This window comes from Heterodontus francisci, chromosome 43, assembly GCF_036365525.1.
Source record: "Heterodontus francisci isolate sHetFra1 chromosome 43, sHetFra1.hap1, whole genome shotgun sequence".
NCBI lineage: Eukaryota > Metazoa > Chordata > Chondrichthyes > Heterodontiformes > Heterodontidae > Heterodontus > Heterodontus francisci.
This window is the reverse complement of record NC_090413.1, coordinates 30,820,410-30,843,219: the sequence shown is the minus strand read 5'-3', so window position 1 is coordinate 30,843,219 and position 22,810 is coordinate 30,820,410. Positions and strand designations below refer to the sequence as shown.

Genomic DNA, 22,810 nt, shown 5'->3' with positions numbered 1-22,810 from the left:
CAATTTCCTTTGAAATCATCGACTATCTCCACTTCCACCACTCTCGTAGGCAGCGAGTTCCAGGTCATTTACACTCGCTGTGTAAAAAAGTTCTTCCTCACATTCCCCCTGCATCCCTTGTCCAAAAATCTGTGTCCCTTAGTCCTTATACCATGAGCTAATTGAACAGCTTTTCTTTGACTACCCTGTCATAATCTTGTACATCTCTCTCAAATCTCCCCTTAATCACTTCTGCTCCAAGAAGCCCAGCTTCTTCAATCTAACTTTGTAGCTAAAATCCTTCACCCCCAGAACTATTCCGATAAATCTCCTCTGCACCCTCACATTCTTCCTAAAGTGCGGTGACCAGAGTTGGATGCAATACTATAGTTGTGGCCTAACACAGCTTTATTAAAAGGTGCAGTGCAACTTCCCTGCCTTTGCACTCAATACCTCTATTTAGGAAGCCCCAAATCCCATACAAAGTGGCTCCTGACACGCAGCAGCCCACCGATGTCATCAGAGCACTCCAAGCTGCGCACATGTAAACAGTCTCCTGCTCAATGAGATGCTGCGCAGACGCAGTTTACATCTTGCCAGGACTAATTGGCGCATGCGCAGGAAAACTCGCACACCTCCTGAGCTAATTTCTCCCCCCCAGCCACTCGCTCCAGGCCGTGACGCTTTCTCCCCCTCCCCTGCCACTGCTCCAGCCCACTCCTCGCAGCCAATTGCTCCCTGCTCCTCAAACCGCGCCACCCCCCCCCGGCTGCTTTCTCCAGGCCATGCCGCTTCCCTCCTCGCAGTCACTCGCTCCTACACCACCCCTTGCAGCCCACCTCGCTTCTTCAGGTGGCATGTGGAGAATTTGGGGCGGCGCAGTGGTTCGCACTGCAGCCTCACAGCTCCAGCGACCCGGGTTCAATTCTGGGTACTGCCTGTGTGGAGTTTGCAAGTTCTCCCTGTGTCTGCGTGGGTTTCCTCCGGGTGCTCCGGTTTCCTCCCACATGCCAAAGACTTGCAGGTTGGTAGGTAAATTGGCCATTATAAATTGCCCCTAGTATAGGTAGGTGGTAGGGAAATATAGGGACAGGTGGGGATGTGGTAGGAATATGGGATTAGTGTAGGATTAGCATAAATGGGTGGTTGATAGTCGGCACAGACTCGGTGGGCCGAAGGGCCTGATTCAGTGCTGTATCTCTTTAAAAAAAAAAGATTGAACGTGGGAGTGAGTGGCCGAGAGAAGTGGCACGGGCTGGAGCTAGCGTCTGGGGGTGGGGAAAGAGTGGCCGGAGAGCGGGGTGGGTGGAGAACAGTGGCGATGTCTGGAGCAAGCGACTGGAGGACAGTGAGGCTGTAGTGAGTGTGAACATGTGGATTGGGAGAATGTGGAATGGAAGCCGGGGGGGGGGGGGGGGGGGGGGAATTCTGAGTTATTTCCTCCATAAATTTCACAGTGTAAATGTTGACTTTACCGTCCCAAAAAAGTTGCTTTACGTTCCAAATTTCAATGACAGTATTATACCAGAGATCATCTTTATCCAGAAAGAAAAGAAAAGCTGAGCAGGAGACTTCCAAGAAATGATACCAACGAAGCAATGGCAGGAGGGAGTGGGGGACTGTTGGGGGTGGGATGGAGGCGGCGATGGCAACCTTTGAGGGGATTTTAGGGTTGAAGTTGTTTTTCTGTGATAAATTGACCAGCGCCATCTTTAATCCTGGCAGCTGCCTGAACGTCGCAGAGAGTGACATTTCAGTGGGAGAAGCTGTATTTGTGCATGTCCTAGTACTGCACCACCAGCAAATGCAGCCAATCCCATATGCTTTGCTAACTCTCTCAATATGTCCTGCCACCTTCAAAGATCAATGCACATGAACCCAATCTTTCTCTGCACTCTTTACAACTGTGCCATTGAAATTACATTGCCTCTCCCCAATATGCACCAAAAAGCAGTGCACCTAGCACTGAACCTTGAGGAACACCATTGTCTACACCCTCCAGTCCGAAAAATACCCACTTAGCACAACATGCTGTTTTCTGTCCTTAAGCCAAATTTTTATTCAAGTGGACATGGACCCTCCTATTTTGTTAACCATTGTTTTATGTGGAACTGTGTCAAATGCTATCTTAAAATCCATATAGACAACATGCACCGTATTTCTTTCATCAACCTTGTTACTTCATCAAAATATTCAATTAGATTTGTCAAACATGATCTACCTTGTACAAACCTGTGCTGGCTGTCCTTAATTAACTCAAACCTCTCCACCTGCCTGCTAATTTTTTCCATTATTGTTTCTAAAACCTTACCTACCACTGATGTTAAACTAACCAGCCTATTAGTTACTAGGAATGTCCTTACACCCTTTCGTGAATAAGAGTGCCACATATGCCACTCCTCCATCTCCAATCCTCTGGCACCTCCCCCTTATCTAGGGAAGATTGGAGGACTATGGCAAGCCCTTCAGCTATCTTCACTCCCACTTCCTTTAACAACCGGGATACAACATCCTGCTTAGACAACTTATCCACTCTTAAGCATAGCCAGCCTTTCCCGTACATCTACTTTCACGGCATCCATTACCTCTACCAACTTCACTTATCAATATTTTGTCAGCCCCTGCTTCAAGTATTCTAGCACTCTAAAACTTGCCCTGCGCCTCGAAGCATAGATCACCTTCTTTGTCCCTAATAGGCCCCACCCTGCCTCTTACTACTCGCTTACTATTTACATGCCAGAAAATTTTTGAGGCTTCTTATTTTAATCGCCATTCTATTCTCAGTCTCTCTTTGCCAGTCTATTTTCCTCTTCACTTCTCTCAACTTTTATTGTATTTGGCCCATTTCTTGCTTCACGTAATCACCTGACATGCATCATACACCCTCTTTGTTTGTTTCATTATATTCCCCATCTTCGTCGTCATCCAAGGAACCCTGGCTTCGGTTCCCCTGCCTTTCCTTCCTGTTGGAATGCATCTAGACTATACCTGAAACATCTCCTCCTTAAACACCTATTGCTCTGTTTTCTTGTCGGTCTTTGGTTCCATTTTACCCTGGCTAGATTCCCCTCACATCCCACTGAAGTTAGCCCTCTTCTAACTTAGAAGTTCTACTTCTACTAGATTGTTCCTTACTCTTCTCCATTACTAATCTAAACCTTATGATATGATCACTCATTCAAGTGTTCTCCCACAGACACTTGGTCCACTGGGCCCCTCTCACTCCCCAGCACCAGATACAGCAATGTCTCCTTCCTAAAATAAAAACAAATACTGCAGGTGCTGGAAATCTGAAATAAAAACAGAAAGTGCTGGAAATACTCAGGAGGACAGGCAACATCTGTGGAGAGAATAGCAGAGTTAATGTTTCAGGTCTGTGATCTTTCATCAGAGTTCCGAACACAGACCTGAAACATTAACTCTGCTATTCTCTCCACAGATGTAGCCAGACCTGCTGAGTATTTCCAGCACTTTGTTTTTATGCATCCTTCCTAGTCAGACTGAGAACACACTGGCTAAAGAAGTTCTCCTAAACACATTTCAGAATATCCTCCCACTCCTTTCCTTCCACTATTATCCCGATTGATATTTGGGTAATTAAAGTCCCCCAGCATCATCACTCTATAGCTCTTGTACATCTAATTTCCCTGCAGATTTAAAATAAAAGAAAATCTATAGCACTATTCACCAGCCCTTCTTAACCGTATGATTAAAGCTAGTGACTATGATATGGGATGCTGGAAGTTGGAAGTTCCAACTCATGTTTCGGGGAATGCATGGCCTTTGTTTTTAAAATCAACTTTACTGACAGAACTCAAATGTAAATACAACAGGAAAGTGAAAGATTAAGCCAATTCAGAGCTGGAGTGTATGGCAAGGATGCATATTTAAGCTGATTGACAATGCCAGCTTGGGCAGGGGAGAACATGCATTCTATTCAGTTTCACCCTTCTCTTGCAGACTGCTAGGGTGATTACAGAAATTGCCCTCAGCCTCTTGCTCAAAAACAATATGTAGTACACAATCTTACAAAGTTGTCAGTTATATATGCATTTTGCAATTAAATCTTACCGTATCCACCAGAGGAATTAGAGGATCCATAACCGTAGTTAGCACCACTCCCTCCTCCACCACCGCCACCACCACCGTATCCATAGTTTCCTCCACCATAGCCAGTCCCTGGGAGGAGGAAAAGCAAAACTAGTCATGTACAGCCAACAGAACAGCTCCCATCTTGTAACTGATAAACCACAATAATCCAGAGATCACTTCTGTGGTAGTGATCTAGGGCAACATTGATAATTGTGATCCTGAGGCACCCGAACATCATATCAGCAAGATCGACAACTATATAGACACTAACACTGGCAGCATAAACTGGAGCAGTGGATAACTCCTTCATTTCAATAGACTACACTCTGGAAGGTCATAAAATCATAGAAAGTTTAAGGCACACGTACCATCACTTGTGCCGGCCAAAAAACGATCCACCTATTCTAATCCCATCTTCCGGCATTTGGTCCATAGCCCTGCAGATTACGGCACTTGAGGTGCATATCCAGACTCCTTTTGAACGAGTTGAGGGTCTCTACCTCAACTACCTTTTCAGGCAGTGAGTTCTAGACCCCCATCACCTTCTGGATGAAAAAGTTTTCCTCATCTCCCCTCTAATTTTTCTATTAATCATCTTAAATCTATGCCCCCTCGTCACTGACCCCTCACCTCCACTCTATCCAGTTTTTGTACATTTCAATCAGATCCCCCCTCAGCCTTCTCTGTTCCAAGGAGAACCACCCCATCCTATCCAATCTTTCCCTTGTAACTGCATTTTTCCAGTCCTGGCAACATCCTCGTAAATCTCCTCTGTACCCTCTCTGGTGCAATTACATCCTTTCTGTAATGAGGTGACCAGTACTGCACCACAGTACTCAAGTTGTGGCCTAACCAATGAGTTATACAGTTCCAGCATAACCTCCCTGCTCTTGTATTCTATACCTTGGTTAAGAATGGAAAGGATTCCATATGCCTTCTTAACCACCTTATCGACCTGTCCTGCTACCTTCAGGGATCTGCGGACATTCACTCCAAGGTCCCTCACTTTCTCTACACTTCTCAGTACTTTCCCTTTAATTGTGTATTCCTTTGCCTTTTTTTTTTAAAAAAGAGACACAGCACTGAAACAGGCCCTTCGGCCCACTGAGTCTGTGCCGACCAACAACCACCCATTTATACTAACCCTACAGTAATCCCATATTCCCCATCACCTCCCTATACTAGGGGCAATTTACAACAGCCAATTTACCTATCACCTGCAAGTCTTTGGATGTGGGAGGAAACCGGAGAACCCGGCGAAAACCCACGCAGACACAGGGAGAACTTGCAAACTCCGCACAGGCAGTACCCAGAATCGAACCCGGGTCCCTGGAGCTGAGGCTGCGGTGCTAACCACTGCGCCGCCTTGTTTGACCTCCCCAAATGCATCACCTCACACTTCTCCAAGCTGAATTCCATTTGCCACTTTTCTGCCCATCTGATCAGACCATCAATATCTTCCTGCAGCCATCTTCCTCGCTATCTACCACACGGCCAATCTTTGTGTTGCCCACAAACTTCTTGATCATGCCCCCTACATTTATGTCCAAATCGTTTATACCACAAAAAGCAGGGGACCCAGTACTGAGCCCTGCGGAATGCCACTGTAAACAGCCCTCCAGTCGCTGAAACAGCCGTCAATTATCCTTTGCTTCCAGCCACTGAGCCAATTTTGTATCCACCTTGCTCCATTTCCCTGGATCTCATGGGATTTTATTTAACCAGTCTGCCATGTGGGACTGGTCAAAAGCCTTGCTAAAATCCATGTAGACCACATCAACTGCACTACCCTCATCTATCTTCCTTGTTACTTCTTCAAAAAATTTCAATCAAGTTGGTCAAACAAGATTTTCCCTTAAATCCATGCTGACTATCTTTGATTAACCTGTGCCTTGTTAAGTGACAGTTTATCCTGCCTCTCAGACTAGATTTCAATAATTTGCCCACTACTGAGGTTACACTGACTGGCCTGTAATTATTTAGTCTATCCCTTGCTCCCTTTTTAAACAGAGGTACAACGTCAGCAGTTTTCCAATCCTCTGGCACCGCACCTGTATCCAGTGAGGCCTGGGAAACGATGGTCAGACCCTCTGCTATTTCTTCTCTTGCTTCTTTCAACAGCCTGGGATACATTTCATCTGGCCCTGGTGATTTATCCCCTTTCAAGGATGCTAATCCCATTAATAGAGTCATAGTCATAGAGTCGTACAGCACAGAAACAGGCCCTTCGGCCCACCACGTCCATGCTGACCATAATGCCTATCTACACTAATCCCACCTGCCTGCATTAATTCCATATCCCTCTATGCCTTGCTCATTCAAGTACCTGTCCAGATGCCTCTTAAATGTCGCTACTGTTCCTGCCTCCACCACCTCCTCAGGCAGCTCATTCCAGATACCCACTATTCTTTGTGTGAAAAATTTACCCCTTTGATCCCCTTTAAACCTCCTCCCTCTCACCTTAAATCTATGCCCTCTAGTTTTAGTCATCCCTACCATGGGAAACCGACTCTGGCTATCTACCCTAGCTATGCCTCTCAATTTTATATACCTCCATCATGTCCCCTCTCAGCCTCCTTCGCTCCAGGGAAAACAGATCCAGCCTATCCAATCTCACTTTATAACTCCAGCCCTCCAAACCAGGCAACATCCTTGTCAATCTTTTCTGCACCCTCTCAAGCTTAATCACATCTTTCCTGGAGTGCGGCGACCAGAACTGCACACAGTACTCCAAATGCGGCCTAACCAACATTATGTACCATAACTGTAACATGACTCCCTAACTCTTGCACTCAATGCCGCAGCCGATGAAAGCAAGCATGCCATACGTTTTCTTCACCACCCTGTCTACCTGTGTTGCCCCTTTCAGGGAACTATGTACTTGCACCCCAAGGTGTCTCTGCTGAACAACACTCCCCAGGGCCCTGCCATTCACTGTATATGTCCTGCCCTAGTGTAACTTCCCAAAATGCATCACTTCACACTTGTCTGCATTAAATTCCATTTGCCAATCCCTTGCCCACTTTCCCAGTTTATCTATATCCTGTTGCAACCTTAAGACAACCTTCTTCATTGTCCACTATACCACCAATTTTGGTGTCATCTGCAAACTTACTAATCATGCCCCCTACATTCACATGCAAGTCATTAATATATATGACAAAGAGGGCCCAGCACCGATCCCTGCGGCACACCACTGGTCACAGGCCTCCAATCGGAAAAACAACCCTCCACTACCACCCTCTGCCTCCTATCACCAAGCCAATTTTGTATCCAATTTGCTAGCTCACCCTGAATCCCATGTGTTTGAACCTTCTGGACCAGCCTACCACGTGGGACCTTGTCAAAGGCCTTGCTGAAGTCCATGTAGACAATGTTCATCGCCCTGCCCTTGTCAATCCTCTTGGTCACCTCCTCGAAAAACTCACTCAAATTCGAGAGACATGATTTCCCATGCACAAAGGCGAGGCGGTGGCGTACTGGTATCGTCACTAGACTAGTAACCCAGGTATTGCTCTGGGAACATGGGTTCGAATCCCACCACAGCAAAAGGTGGAATTTGAATTCAATTAATAAATCTGGAATTTAAAGCTAGTCTAATGATGGCCATGAAACCATTGTCGATTGTTGACCTACAGGAAATTAGGTTAGACAATCTCTTCCAGTCTCGTGTGGGCATAAAACCACCCTCAACTTAGCCATCTAAAGAATACCACAAGATAGTCAGTGTAGGAAATGGATGTGTCACTGTTCAGTAGGGCACATTCAAAAGGTACACTGAGACAAACCACTGATTCGCTACAGTATGCTCCCAGGCACATTGCAAATGTAGTGGGGCACAGTTTCAGGATTCACCACAGAATGTTTAGAGGCACTAGATGCACTGTAGAGGGAGTTTTTTTATTCTCCAACTCAAATGAACACAAAAAAGTAAATTGAAATAAACTTACCAGAAGACAAGTAGCCAGAATTGCTGGATGCGTTAAAACCACCTCTGCCACCTCTTCCGCGTCCTCTGCCTCTACCTCTCTGTACAGGAGGACCTGCAGGAGGACCAGCAGGGAGCACTCCCAATCCCATGCCACCACTAAATCCCATGTTGTGCTGCTGTGGCTGTTTGGAGAGAATTGTGTTACTTTGATACTCAACACTGAAAATTTTACTGATTTGACCAGTGCAGCCATCATGTTTTAACCTTCCTGTTACTGTAAACTTGCAGATGCATAGAAGAGTGGATCTATCTTTAGATCAGATCAAATATCCCTCACTGTACAAGCCAAGCACAGGTCCTACATATCTGTACTCAGATCTGTTCCACAAAGCACAGTCCAGACACATTGGTGCCCAACAGTAAATCTTACGAAATCCCTGAAAGGCTAACTGAACACAAAATGCAGGAGTAGACATACAGATTAGCTCCATTCAATGGTGACAACTCAGATTACACCAAGCTGCAAAATGGCTACCCTTCATTTAATTTCTATGTAAATCTAACAGGCCATTGGACCCAACCAGTCCATGTTGGCGATTATCCTCCACAAGGATAAACTCTAATCCAAGCTGCCTGCTCTCTTGCAATATCCCTTCATTACCCTTTCCTTCACCCATCTATTTGCATGCTCTCTGCTTCCCTGGTAGTGCATTCCACAGCCTCAAATTGAAAAAGGTTTATTCTACTCTCTGCCCTACTTCTCTTACATTTACTCTTATGTCCCCTCGATCGAGGCACCTTAACGTCTGGAAAAAATCTGTTGTCTATATGTTCCCAGCCCTTCATAGCTGTTAATACCTCTACCAAATCAGCTTTAATTTCTCCTCTGCCCTAATGAAAATAACACCAATTTTTCTAAGTTTTTGTATATGAATTTCCTCATACTAGGCAGAATGCTAATGAATCTGTATTTTACTTGGTCTAAAGCCTCAACATATTTCCTATATTGCGCAGCCCAAAACTGCATGATAATCCAAATTGTGGTCTTAACGTTTTATATAGATTCAGCATTACAGCTCTTTTATATTCTATACCTCTTTCCATAAAACCACAAGATATGATTCCTTTTATTTGCATTTTCCTGTTCCAATTTTCTATTTTTCCTGAACTCCATTGGTGGTACAGTTCTGTCACCCTTTAACAGCCATTAACTAATGAAGGAACCTAGATCAGCAAGTATCCAGTTAGCCATTTCACCATAATGGCTATAAAGGGAAGTCTGAACTCACCTTCACTCAACAGCCACATATCTTAGCAAAGGATGGACAAGTGACGAGGCATTACTACCCAGATTAAGAGCAGAGCCTGGATCAAATCTGGGACCATACCAGGACATTTAGCTTGGAAGAAAATAAAGGCCTGAATGTCCACACTGGACCAGGATGCTGTGATCCCTTGAAAGCACATGCCTGAATATGGGCAAGAACAGGGTGCGATGCATTTACATGCACTCTTCTGATCAAGCTCCAGATGAGCAACAAAACTATTAACCCAGCATGGGAGTGAACACCTGTAGGAGACACAATATCAGGACAGATACATCCATAATGGTGCAGACTATACACTTTCTTAGAGTAGACTTTGCCCTTCCGTCAGCCCGTACTTTGTAGAGTCAGCAAAAGCAAAGTCCTAAAGAGGTCGTACCTGAATTATTCTCTTTTTCTTTACTTCTACAGGAGGTTGATGGGGAAAAAGTTTTTCCAGAGCAGCCAGTGCAGCATGTGCTTTAGCCACTTTCTTATTGGAACCTGACCCAGTGAATTTCTGCCCATCAACTTCAACCTAGAGGAAAGGAAATTCCTTGCATTATTTCAGAAAGTGACAGTTAACCAGATTTAAAGATCCTCAGCATCATTTTACACATCCCAAAACAGCAATATAGTTCTAGTTTCCAAACATAGTTCTTACTTCCATAACAAACCGCTTATCATGGCTGCCGCCAGTCTCTGATATCAATTCGTACTTCAGTCCCCTCCGCTTCTCATTCAGCTCCATAACTGGATTTTTTCCCTGTTTGGTCAAAATTGGACCCTGCTGTCGTGCACTCTGAATAGAAAAAAAAAAGATACATGCTGTTAAACAGACCAATCAAGTAAAAAACTCAATAGTCAATCATCTCTATACCAGCTGAAGGTTATTTTCAGAGATCATTCCTAACAAGGGCCCCACTCATCACTGTACAAATCAGTGAATTATACTGCCCAGTGAATCTCTACTACTGCTGAAAAACTGCACCCCACGCAGCTTTTATTAAACTGTGCGTTCAAAGCTGTTGCCAGACAGAGTACTGTACCTCAGCCTCTGGAGTTACAGCTACTGTCTTTACGGTCACAGCTGCGGGAACTGGAGCAATTGGCTTGGGTTCCACTTTAACCACAGTTTCTTCAATCTTCTCAGGTTCCACTCCAGTCGGGAGTCCCTTATCCTGCAAAACCTGTCAGGAAACAAGTGGGCCAGTTTATAGCTTCAAACAGGACAGACACATCTCAATTACATAGATGAAAAACAGCAAGTAATTTAGTTCTTCAGCAAAAAGAACTGAATGTGTTTATTGTATTCGACAGCTTTAATTGTTCAAATGTGCCATAGCAGATTTCTCTCACCAGTAATGCGCACACAGAAATTGGCAACTGCGATCAAGTCAGACACTATTCTGGTTGTAAATTTCTAATTCCAATGTAACTTCCAAGTTTATTTTTTAAAAAATAGTCCTCAATGACCCAAATTCAGCTGTAGCATTCAGTTCACCCAACGCTATATGGAGGTCTAAATCGGGATTGTGTTCTGAATCACGTGACCATATACTGATAATGGAATATACCTTTTCACTTTGCAAACTGCCACTCGAGTTTCAGTCAGAACTAAATCAGCTTGGCCGGAAATGCTTGTCAAAACTCAAACATTCAATGTAAAATGAAGAGACAATTATACATCTTTAATGCAGAAAAACTTTTTGAAGCGCTTTACAGAAAAGAGGAATAGGCGTTGAATCTTTCTGGAGGAAAGGGACAAAAGACTTATTCAGAGGTGAACTCTCAGGCGGCTTTTTAAAAAGTAGAAGAAAAACAAAGCAGGGATGATGCTTAGGAAGGAATGAGAAGAGGACAACTGTGGTGTCTAAAGGCCGTGCTACTAATCGGCGGGGGGGGGGGGGGGAAAAGACAGGCATTTGTAGAGGACAAGGATTATAAACTCCATATATAAAAATTTGCATCATACCTTGACTGCTACATGAAGTTTGGCAGTTTTTTTAGATGGCCCTGATGCTTCATAGTTCTTCCCATCAACTTCCACAGACATCGTGAATACTGGAGCATGGACAGGACCCGTCTGAGAGATTAATTTGTACTGAAGACCTGGTCGCAGTTGGTTGAGTCTCATTAATGCATTCATTGCTTGGGCGGGTTCGACCTTTTCCTCTGCTGCTGTCAGTCACAAACCAAGTTTAAGACATAATCCAGTTTACAGACAAACCCAATCCCCTTTAAAAAGTGGCTGCTCCAGGCTGCACACTCAGACTTTATCTCCCCTCATATTGCTAAATCCATAAATTTAATGATATTTTAAACCTGGTCCAGGAAGAGTTGGCTGAACTCAGCCAACGTGACACTAGGGACCGCACAATTAGCCTCAGCAACCCTTGGCTAGGGAACAGAAGACAGCCAGGGTTCCTACTCAAGATCGCTAACCAATGACCAAACCTGGACCATGCACGTAGATGTCAAATAAAGTTAGACTTGGGGCTTGGTTGCAATGGCCCCATTCCAACATATATAGCCTGCAGACACCAACCAAAGCTTGTATGTGAAGATGGTCACAACAGCAAGATATGGAGGACTGCTGCTACCCAAAGAGCCATATCTCAGCACAGGATAACTCCGCAGGTGGAGAGATGTACAAATAAGAAAAATATTCATGTTAGCATAATTACATAAAGAAGCAGAAAACAACTATCCATTTTTTTTTTTTCACGATCCATGTAATGGTTAAAAGGCCTCCAAATGCACAGATACAGTCAGCTGGACTTCCAGCTGCAACTAGGAGACTCAAATGGATTATGAAGCAACAAGTAGAGTGACAACTGTAATTCTTAAGAGTGCAGTATCTCAAAACTGTTCTTTCCTAAAACAGCTGAATGGACATCAACAGATTTTCTACAGAAAATTAACATTTTACATTCCACTACTTTCCATTAGACGCTCAGTAGGGATTGAGACAGAACTCCTGTTTGCTTTCCTTCATGTCTGTCCAAACTCTTATTCAGCTTGTGCAGGAAAATATCCTGAAATAATATTTACAGGATATTTTATACACAAGATGCTCCTTGTCCCATGGCACAACTTGATACTTATACACAATTCAGTGCAATACTCCACTGCTCTCTATCAACTGTATTTTTGTTTTCACATCACATCTAGAGGAAACACTAGTCAGCAATAACTTGCCTTTCTTTTGAGTTTTCTTTTTCTTCTTGTTTGGAGACTTGTCCTCACTAGAGTCTTCATCCATTGGCCGCTTCACTGGCGTGCTGAACGCACTTGGAGGAATTTGAACTAAAAATTCAACAGGCACGATGATCAGATTATATCACCAAGTACTAAACACTGCCAACAACTTCAAGACCTAAATGCACACAGTCTGTTTTCTTACTATAGAAGGATTTAAAGGTTCCACTTCCCCTAGGTTTGTGGGACTCTGCATGCCACCAAAAAAGGTAGATACCGCATAGAATTAAATCAGAGCCAGAGTGATCTCCTGGACTAGTTCTGATTGCGCAAAGGGTTGGAGAGGCATTTCCCAGATTCCTCTTCTCTGATTCTACCTCCCCCCGACACACAATTGGTCTGGCTTTTGTCACTCCCAGAAAATCACAGCTTTGGATGGGGGTAGTAAGTGTGTGCAAATGAGTACACATATTGTGATATATAATTGCGTGGGATACGTTATAGATGGGTCAGAGGGTTGTTTCCTGCTAGTCATTGTACGTCAAAAAGGTTTATATTCTGTGCTCATTTATAAACTGCAGTTCAAAGTCAGTTGGATAGAGTGGGAAACCAATGCAAGGTTTCAGCTCCAAATGTGAGCAGTCATTTTAGAAGAAGCTGCAACAGAGTACAAAGAAAAAGCAGAAAACAGAATATGCACCATTCTGGATAAATATTTTTTGGTATACAACCCTAGAGGAAAAGAAACAAGTGGGAAAATGGTCACAGTGCATATTGTTGATCCACTGATAAACACAAGTTATGGTTGTTGATTAGAGTACTTTCATCCTGCTTGTTAAGCAAATACACTGCAGGGTGTGGCACTGTGTCACATAGACCAGGTTACGACCCAGGATCTGATCAATGATCGGTGCAGTCATCATACTTGTGGTGGATATTGGACTAGAAAAGAAAAGGAATTTTAAAAAATAGATTGAGATCAGCCAACACTCCATTGCTACTTAGCTACTGCTAAGCAGAAAGAACTGAAACCTGAAATTTGATCCATAAATCAAGTCTTATAGATGCAATGCAAATATTGAAACCATAAAGCTATTTACATTTGAAATAAAAGGGCTGCACAGGTTGTACTTCTTACCTGTATAATCCACTGGATTTTCATTTTTAGGTTTTCTAGGGAGTTTGGAAGGCAGTGGATCCATTCCCAATACCTTATGCAACTGTCCAAAAGCAGCCAGGCGCAGTGCATGCTAAAAAATATGGGGAGTATTTAAACGCATTCATGTAATGCAATTCAGAAGCACAGAAGAAAGCCAGTTAAATGCAAAGTATTTTTTTTTTACCTGACTGCTTTGGGTTATGTCCTCTCTTTGCTGTCTGGTAAGAGTACCAATGGCATCCGTAGCTTCCTTTTCACATGGATCATAGATACCTGGTCCATCTATAGCAAGAGCAAGGGAGAGAGAGAGATGAAAATAGAGATCAGAATGGCAGCACATTTCTTCTCACTACCTGAAAAACCAATGAAGAATAATAGGGATCGCTGGCTAATGTCACAATCTAGAACCATGACAACTTGGGGCAATCAAAATAGAGTTGATATGCAATCAGGTCTATATACTTGTGCACTTACAGAAACATGAATTGAATCACATGAAGTAGAGACATGATGTAGAATAGGATGGGAAACATCTTCCTCTCTGTTCCAGTGATCTTAGCAGCAAGTTATCACCCTGTTGTGCCTCCTTTACCTCTGGCTGTCAACATTAAAGTTAAATAGGCCCTGCCAACTGTAACTGGTTGACCTATCTCGGATTTTTTTTTAGCATTACTGGCTTATATAAACCAACGCCAGGAAGGTTCCTAAAGTGTTTTGACTCCAAGCAGCTACCAGAAAACCAGAGTGGCAGAAAGGAGAAACGATGAAATATTTGTTAAAAATTACAATTATTTGTTACCATCTGGCAAAAGCATCTTCTGCACCAAGCACATACCTAGCATTAGAATTCCAGAAGCCAAACACTCCAAGACTCTTCGCATTGCTTCTCCTGCACCCAGAGGTCTGTTAGCAGTTCCAATTGCTTTTTCACAGATCAACTCTAAAGGCTAAAATTAAAAACAAAAGATCAGGTTCTGGTGCTTGCTGTGAAGTTAATTATGCATACACAAATCAGTCTCCGTACAAGTAAGAGGAGATAGATTAGAATTCTTCACAAACCAAAGTACATGAACAGCTCATAACTCAACAGAACTGGCTGCTAATACTACCATGACATAGTGGGTGAAGATGACACCTGATAAGAGTCCAAGATAAAGTTTTAGGTTCAATACCCAGCCTATCAAACTGGTATCACTCAAAACAGCACGGAAACTGATCAGAGGGTTTACAGGGAGGGTGGTGGTGGGGGGTGTGCAGGGAGGAAAGAAACAAAGAGGAAGAGAAAAGAGCTATTAATTGAACTGTAATCAGAAAGGAAGCCATCTTCAGCTGCTTCAATGACATTCCCACCATCATAAAGGTCAGAAGCGGGAATGTTTGCTGAAGATTGCAGAGCGTTCAGTTTTATTCACAACACCTCAGATAATGAAGCAGTCCTTGCCTGCATGCAGCAGGACCTAGATAACATTCAGGCTTGGGCTAGTAAGTGACAAGTAACATCTGTGCTAGAGAAGTGCTCAGCAAGGACCATCTTCAACAAGAGAAAGTCTAACATTCAACGGCATTACCACTGAATCCAACAAGCTGGGGGTTATATAATAAAATAAAAGCAAAATACTGCAGATGCTGGAAATCTGAAATAAAAACAAGAAATCCTGGAAATACTCAGCAGGTCTGGCAGCATCTGTGCAGAGAGAAGCAGAGTTAACGTTTCAGGTCAGTGACCCTTCATCAGAACTAAAATATTAGAAATGTAAAAGGTTTTAAGCAAGTAAAGTAGGGGGTGGGGCAAGAGATAACAAAATAAGTGTTGATAGGACAAGGTCACAGAGAATAACTGACCAGGTGGTCATGGAACAAGCTGGGGTTATCATGGACTAGAAATTTAACCGGAGGAGCCACTTAATAATGTGGCTACAAGAGCAGGTTAGAGGTTGGGAATACTGCAGCAAGTATCGCATTTCCTGACTCCCCAAAGCCTGTCCACCATCTACAATGCACAAGTCAGGAGTGTGCACTCTACTTGCCTGTATGAGTGCACTACCAACACTCAAGAAACTCAACACCATCCAGGACAAAGCAACCAGCTTGACTGGCACCTTACAGCAACTCGCCAAGGCTCCTCAGACAGCACCTTTCAAACCCGCAACCTCTACCACCTAGAAGCAGAAGGGTAGCAGGCACTTGGGAATACCATCACCTGCAAATTCCCCTCCACATCACACATTATCCCGACTTGGAACTGTATCGCAGTTCCTTCACTGTTGCTGTGTCAAAATCTTGGAACTCCCTCCCCAACAGCACTGCATGGAATGCAGGAGTTCAAGGAGGCAGCTCACCACCACCTTCTCAATGGAAATAAATGCTGGACTTGCCCGAGATGCCCACATCCCATGAATGAATAAAAAATGAAATCAAATCAACTACAAGTGCAATAAACTGTAATTGAAGATCCCAGCTCAAGAAAAATTTCTCATGCACAGAAGCCAGCAACCAGAAAAGGCTCAGACTGCAGGTCTTACCAGTGATGCCCTGATGACAAAATGACAAATAAGGTAGAAAAAACGTCCACATACCCATCCTTTAAGTGGTGCCCAGGTGGGAACTCTCGAACATAAATCCCGCAGAACACGGATGACAATGACACATGACTTCAGCCCGTTTGCCCTGGCCTATAAAACCATCGAGCAGAAAGTTAGTGTCTGTTACTGATTTGTAAATAAATTCAGAATAAAAAGTGCACAACTTTTAAATCTGCAGTGCTACTTTGTCAAGGGTAAAAGTCTTTATATTTGAAATTAGAGCTACATATTAATCTAGTATTTTTAATAATGAACAAAATTACTCTTAACACAAAGCAGCAACAATGCAATTATACTCAAAATAAATTAATACGTTAATCCCAGAAACCCCCATCCCGATATGAAGAGCTGACATCTTACTAAGATTACACTCATTTACTTAAGTGCTTATTAGCAGCTGTGCCAAGACAGAAGCTAAGTGTTGCACAGAAATTTAAAATTCCAAAAGCAATTCAACACAGGTGCAATTAAAAACTGAACAGAATCAATAATTTTAATAAAACTTTCTACTTTAGACAATAATGTAAGAACAAGATCCAAACCTGGAACCATTTGGCGTGTCGCAGGGACGCCAAGGCGGTTAGGCATTTCTGCCTGTCCAATACATCCGCAGGCTCACTCATCGTTACTGTTTCTATTGATGGAGTGGAATAAGAAGACAGGCAGTTTGACCAAGGGGTTTCTGTCATGCGGCGGGGAGCGGCAGCATCCTATTGGGCAAACAGGGCTCCCCACCAAAAGTCAAGTTGCAGTGAACACTCTCAACATTTCTATTGAATCTACTTTGCCTTGTAGCTAAACAGGGAGCAGAACACTAGTCTACACCTGAACACCAAATGAGCAGACAGAGCCTAAAGGAATGTACACTAATCCCTGTAGTATTATGTCTGCAATATTTATCACCAATATGCTGTCCTATATGGTAGCTGTAGCCTAAATGCATTGTATTGGTGGTGGTGTGGGGGAAACAGTATTCTACGGGCTGTAAGATAGTAACTAACATAGCAATGTGTTTAATGAACTAAGCCAGGAACCAGAAAAAGGGAACTATCAAGTAGGCTTAGGGCTCTGCCTGGGGGAAACCCCCTCTGCCCACGAGCGTCGACTGCCCAGGCCCCCATGACAGAGAGCGTCCAGTTGGTCAAAGGTCCAGCGTCCCTAAAAGAATTGACAAACTAGAAGGCTTGGTAGACGTGATCAAATAGTAAATCCACAGGCAATATCAAAAAGATCAAAAACACCATATAAAAATTTTATATACAGTGGGAAATTGTTAAACAGTGTCTGTACAAAGCAGTTGTGTGTATTTAAGCTGTTTGGTGTTCAGATTAAGACCATTATTTCAGGTCTATTTGCTGCACAGGCTTTCAGCATCAATTGAGGTATTAATACATTGCTCAGTCTCCCACTGCATATTCGAAACTTGGTGGCGTCTGCACTGCAGCAAAACTGAATTGTCTGGTGGTTCCATTACTGACCAGAGTTTCAAATAAGGTCAGTTTGTCATGGATATTCCTGACTAGGTGAGCCCAAAAGCCATCAACAAAATTTACGAGTTGCCCGGTTAATATATTAAGTCATTCAGTAACACCAGTTCTGGAGGTGTACCAAGCAGATGATCCAATACTCGGCCAGATTGGCTGAAGCCACAGACCAGCTTGGTAACTGTAGTGAACTACAGAGCCACAGGAACAAACTCAAGTCTGTGTTGAGTTAAGCTATCTGTGCTGCAGCAGCTCATTTCAATGTATGATAAGAGGGGAAATGAGACAGAGGTGTATTATATTTATTTTATTGGATTATACATGCCTTCTCAATTCTCTAGAATTTGTGAAGTGGAACAACCACCAAACCGTCAAGTAGATTTTAAACTCCAGAACAGGTTTATTAAATGTGAAGATAATGGTAGCAAAGGATAATACAGAAGCTTGTAAATACATTTAAATAAAAGAACTTCTAACTTAACTCTCCAATGGATACCAAAAAAACCTAATTCTACAGATACTAAAGCTAAACCAACATCCACGACATAAGCTTTGCACATGAAGTCCTGAACCACTGTTTCTAAACAAGTTGCACGACAGCAATACAACAATTAGTAAACTGGAAACTTGCTGCCTGGAATATAACCATGCATTTAGTGAAGCTGAAAGTTCAGCTACTCGAGACATTAAAAACCTCTCCTACACACGAGCCAAATTTTTCAAATGAAACGAAACAGCTTCCTGAACTCCTCCCAAAGGGAAGTTCCCAACCATTTACATGTGCCAAGTACTTAACCTTAAGTGCTGACTTTGCTCTGAAATCTGTCAAATTAAGCTAAAGGTTTGATTGCAAAGCAATTAGAAAAAGTTCATTTTTTTTTACAAAAACATTCAAGGTGAGGCAGGTTAGTGGCTTTTTAGAGCGAGACCTGCATCTGCTGCCAAACTGGGGACAGTTTAGTGCTATAGGCCAATGCCCATTAGGAACTGCTACTGCTGTGGCTGCCAGAACCATTTCAAGGAGGTCTGTAATGTCAGAGAGAATTTCACCCCATCAAATTTGGCTGAATCCAGGTCATAAGAGGTGAAAGCCCAGAGTCTAACCCACTAAGCCAACCAGTTCCCAAAATACTTCTGTATGCAACATTATATGTACGAGACAGCAGTGTGAGTTTCCTGCACTCCAGTGGAAGCACTGGACACAATTAAAAAGTGCCCAGTCACATCACACAGATAATAGAAACCTGCCATGATTCAAAATGCACTAAATCTCCCAAAATTTTCAACAAGGGCTCAGGCCTAATGATAATTACCAGCAAGAGGTGGGTAATCATTTAAAGCTCTTAAGCTCACTTACTTCTCATTAAGTTACCATCAAGCTGCTTAATCTTTGCCTTCATTTCCATTTCTGCCACCTGGAAACAAGTGTCCCATTCAAGCATCTGAATATACCTAATTAGCAGCCTCCCAGATGAAAACTATTAGCACTGTAAGGGGGAGAATAGCCATAAATAAAACTGAAGATCACCTCAAAATGGGTGTCATTGATTTGAGACCCCATACAGTATTAAGATTACATGACAGATATTGCAACTTCAACAGCTCAAAATGGATTAAAATGTTGGATCCAAATCAGGCCATGAAGAGCCAAACATTACCTAAAACTCTGCCAGCCATGTATTAGGTGGTCTTTTTCAGAAGAAAAGCAACAGTTGAAAAAGGCCAAAGAAATGGTCATTTTTGCTGCAATGCAAACTTACTCACGTATAAACCAGTGGTTTTGAACAACTTGAACACATGCACAATCAAGGACAATTCTCAACTTAGCTTTAACTCTTCTTGAGTATTTGCTCAGAAGCCTTAAGTCATTTTATTACAGCTAGATTTAAAGTAGTAAGAACATTTACTGTGTATTGGACCACCAAAATGCTACAATTGCAAAGATAACATGTCAAGCAGTTCCAGGATGTAAAGCTGCAGTATACTACAGACCATGGCTGCCTCAGCTGACATATGGAGGTACACTAACAGACAATACAATTTTAAGGGACAGGTATAAAAGGTCATCAGATATCACGACAATCTCAATGTCTATGGATCTTAATAGGAGATGGGTCTTTTTCAGGCTATAATACAGAACGGGTGGTACATACACCAATATGGCAGAACTAGGCTAGTCACTCCTGGAAGATTTAACATTCATTTCAAAGTGAGGCACTGTTACTCATCCAAGACTATGCTACTAGAAGGGCTGCCACTACACGATTTCAAGGAGCTAGAAAAAAAAATTCACCAATATAACCCAGCTCCATATTTGGGTCTGCACCTACAGATGTAAAACTTTCCCCCTAATGTCTATAGGAACCAAGTCCAATTATATCAAACATTAACCAGCTGCACACAACTTTATACACCAGAACAAATCCCAAGGTACTCAGGTATACATCAGTTTAAGTCCCACCTGCTTGAATCACAAACCATATCCCCAAATTTCTAAAAGGACAGTACCTATTAGATAACTTGCATCTGCAGACCCAATGGAGGAATGGAGTCGGGAGAAAGTGAATTTTCAAAGCCAATGGCAAAATATATAAACCCATAACTGCTAACTAGGTGAATGATTTTTACATACCAGACAAAAAGGAGCCAAGCTTTTGAAGAGGGTGGTCAAAAGAAACATCATAGTACAGGAGAAATTCACACACCCTTCATGCAATTCTATTGACCAATAACAGCACAAGAGCATGGAAAATGCATCTCACTGCAGGCAGAATGATTCAAATGCTCACGAAGATGGCCGTCAGCTGGGGTCAAGGGTAAGACAGAGGCCTCCCTCCACCAATAAATTTGAATAGGATACATTTAAAAAATGCCATTTGAGAGCTTAGCTTGATTACAACACTCTCAAGCTAATGTTCCAGTTTCTGCCCCCAAATACACCAATCTACGATCTTATTAGTCTCAGTCTATTTGCCAATTCCAACATAAAAAAGATGCTTAATAAGTCAAATTTACTCAGTCTGGTTCGCTTATTTTAGAAAAAGAGTACTCCAGACATAAATAAATTTGACAGCACTAGTACTCCCAATTCATTCTTTGGTGGAGGGTAGTTGCGTATTAGTATTTCTACATTAATGAACTGTGGAGATTAGACAATCAGACCTCAGAGAAAAGAGACCTTCATCCCCTCTGTCCAAGATAGATTTGAAACCAGGTTTAAAACGAACTTGTGTTCAAACACCAGTTCTCCACTAAAAAGGACACCATGCTGTCTACAATGCACTCAACATTAGGCCCCAGAGAAGGATACTGCAATGAACAGGATCATGTAGTCACTCATATCTTACTATAATATATTGCAGCTTTAACCTCAAAGACATGACCCAAAAACAAGCTATATTGAAGGCCCAATAAACATCATTTGCTGCGGGTTGGAGTTTGCCACCTACAACCCATCCTACCTCCAGCAGCCTGCTTCTCAAGTTCTTCTCGGACCAGAGGTGATGTCAACTTAATCTTCAAAGTTAGTGGTTCCTCTTTGTCATTCTTTATAATAATGGCTGCATCTTTAATTGAAGGATTTATTTCATACTTTTCCTCAGTAATGGTCTAGATAAATGAAAAACAAACATTAGATGCACCAATTCAAGATTCTCATTCTCCATTTCTTTTCTTCACAACCTCGAACTATTAGACTGGCTGCACACGAGTCTGATGTTGCCTTTCTTATATTCAGGGAATTGGTAATACAACCAAGGAGAATGGATCGGTTTAGGTCCTGCTTTCTAGAAGCACCACCCACATCCCCAATTTTCTTTTAAACCTGACCACACAGTCTCAAGTGTACTTTGTTTTCCGAAGAAGGGTCACTGACCCGAAACGTTAACTCTGCTTCTCTTTTCACAGATGCTGCCAGACCTGCTGAGTGGTTCCAGCATTTCTTGTTTTTATCTCAAGTGTACTTTTAGTAATACAAGATGGACTCTTAAAATTAAAATCTGACCTGGAAGAAAGTATTTCTTACCGCAAACTGTACAGCCAAATTATCTTTGACCTTTGTCAACAGTGTCCTGGTAGGCTTGTCCCTGCACAGCAGTACAAGTTCAAGGTCAAGATCTCCCTTCAGGAGGAGGCCCTTGGCTACCAGCCCAACTCGCATCACTCCACGTAGGGTTCGGCTGGCATTCTGTTCCGTAGACTTCTGTTCCCTGTTATGCGAAGGGAGTAAAAACACTTCACCTCTAGATCATTACTTAAAGACATATTTGTCACTCTCTCACCCAAAGATTTTTCAGCATGATTTTCTTGCTTCCAAAAATATGCAGCAGGTTCAGCAGCCAACATCAAGAGAAAGAAAAAAAGAAAAGGCAAGCCAATATCTAACGTGGCAGTGTTGCCTCCACCCAATGTAGCTGACATTCACACTCGCAAGTTTCCTTTAGTAGGGATCTTGCCACATTGGCAAGCAGTTACCAGCAAGAGACAGAATCAATGGTTTTGACAGATGTTCAAAGGCTAGACCATCTGACTACCTAATAAAAGGAAACAGACTCCCAATGACACAGGAGAAAAAGTCTTCAAAATAATATCTAAAGCACTGCAAAACCATCTAAAATAGAATCCAATCGAATTGCTTAAATTTAGTAGTGTATGACTGCTGAATAGTCACAAGCTTCAAATTAAAGAATTTTGTGCATTTACAGGAATGGTGTTGGTTGAGAGATATATATTCAGCAGGGCACTAGGGATAACTTCCCTGCTCTTCTTCGAACTAACTTGATTGAGTTTTTTGAGGAAGTGACGAAGATGATTGATGAAGGAAGGGCAGTGGATGTTGTCTATATGGACTTCAGTAAAGCCTTTGACAAGGTCCCTCATGGCAGACTGGTACAAAAGGTGAAGTCACACGGGATCAGAGGTGAGCTGGCAAGATGGATACAGAACTGGCTCGGTCATAGAAGACAGAGGGGAGCAGTGGAAGGGTGCTTTTCTGACTGGAGGGCTGTGACTAGTGGTGTTCTGCAGGGATCAGTGCTGGGACCGTTGCTCTTTGTAGTATATATAAATGATTTGGAGGA

The 22,810-nt window shown here is 42.7% G+C and overlaps 1 protein-coding gene across 6 annotated transcripts in view; it reads right to left on the bottom strand.

Annotated features, from left to right (window-relative positions):
- The window catches only part of ilf3b (interleukin enhancer binding factor 3b), a 74,060-nt gene that overhangs the window by 12,697 nt on the left and 38,553 nt on the right, over positions 1-22,810 (bottom strand). For 5 of the 6 annotated variants that reach the window (XR_010970968.1, XM_068021351.1, XM_068021354.1 and 2 more), the window contains 14 exons: positions 21,757-21,940; positions 21,194-21,341; positions 16,791-16,882; positions 16,243-16,338; positions 14,502-14,613; positions 13,851-13,948; positions 13,646-13,757; positions 12,508-12,615; positions 11,282-11,487; positions 10,356-10,496; positions 9,971-10,108; positions 9,707-9,844; positions 8,022-8,184; positions 4,051-4,158 (listed from right to left, as the gene is read on the bottom strand). Coding sequence is in view for 5 of the 6 variants with exons in the window: in XM_068021351.1 (XP_067877452.1) it covers positions 4,051-4,158; positions 8,022-8,184; positions 9,707-9,844; positions 9,971-10,108; positions 10,356-10,496; positions 11,282-11,487; positions 12,508-12,615; positions 13,646-13,757; positions 13,851-13,948; positions 14,502-14,613; positions 16,243-16,338; positions 16,791-16,882; positions 21,194-21,341; positions 21,757-21,940 (1,844 nt within the window). In the remaining variant the exon portion in view is untranslated. The remainder of the gene's footprint in view (positions 1-4,050; positions 4,159-8,021; positions 8,185-9,706; positions 9,845-9,970; positions 10,109-10,355; positions 10,497-11,281; positions 11,488-12,507; positions 12,616-13,645; positions 13,758-13,850; positions 13,949-14,501; positions 14,614-16,242; positions 16,339-16,790; positions 16,883-21,193; positions 21,342-21,756; positions 21,941-22,810) is intronic. The other variant, XM_068021352.1, reaches the window with a different exon arrangement.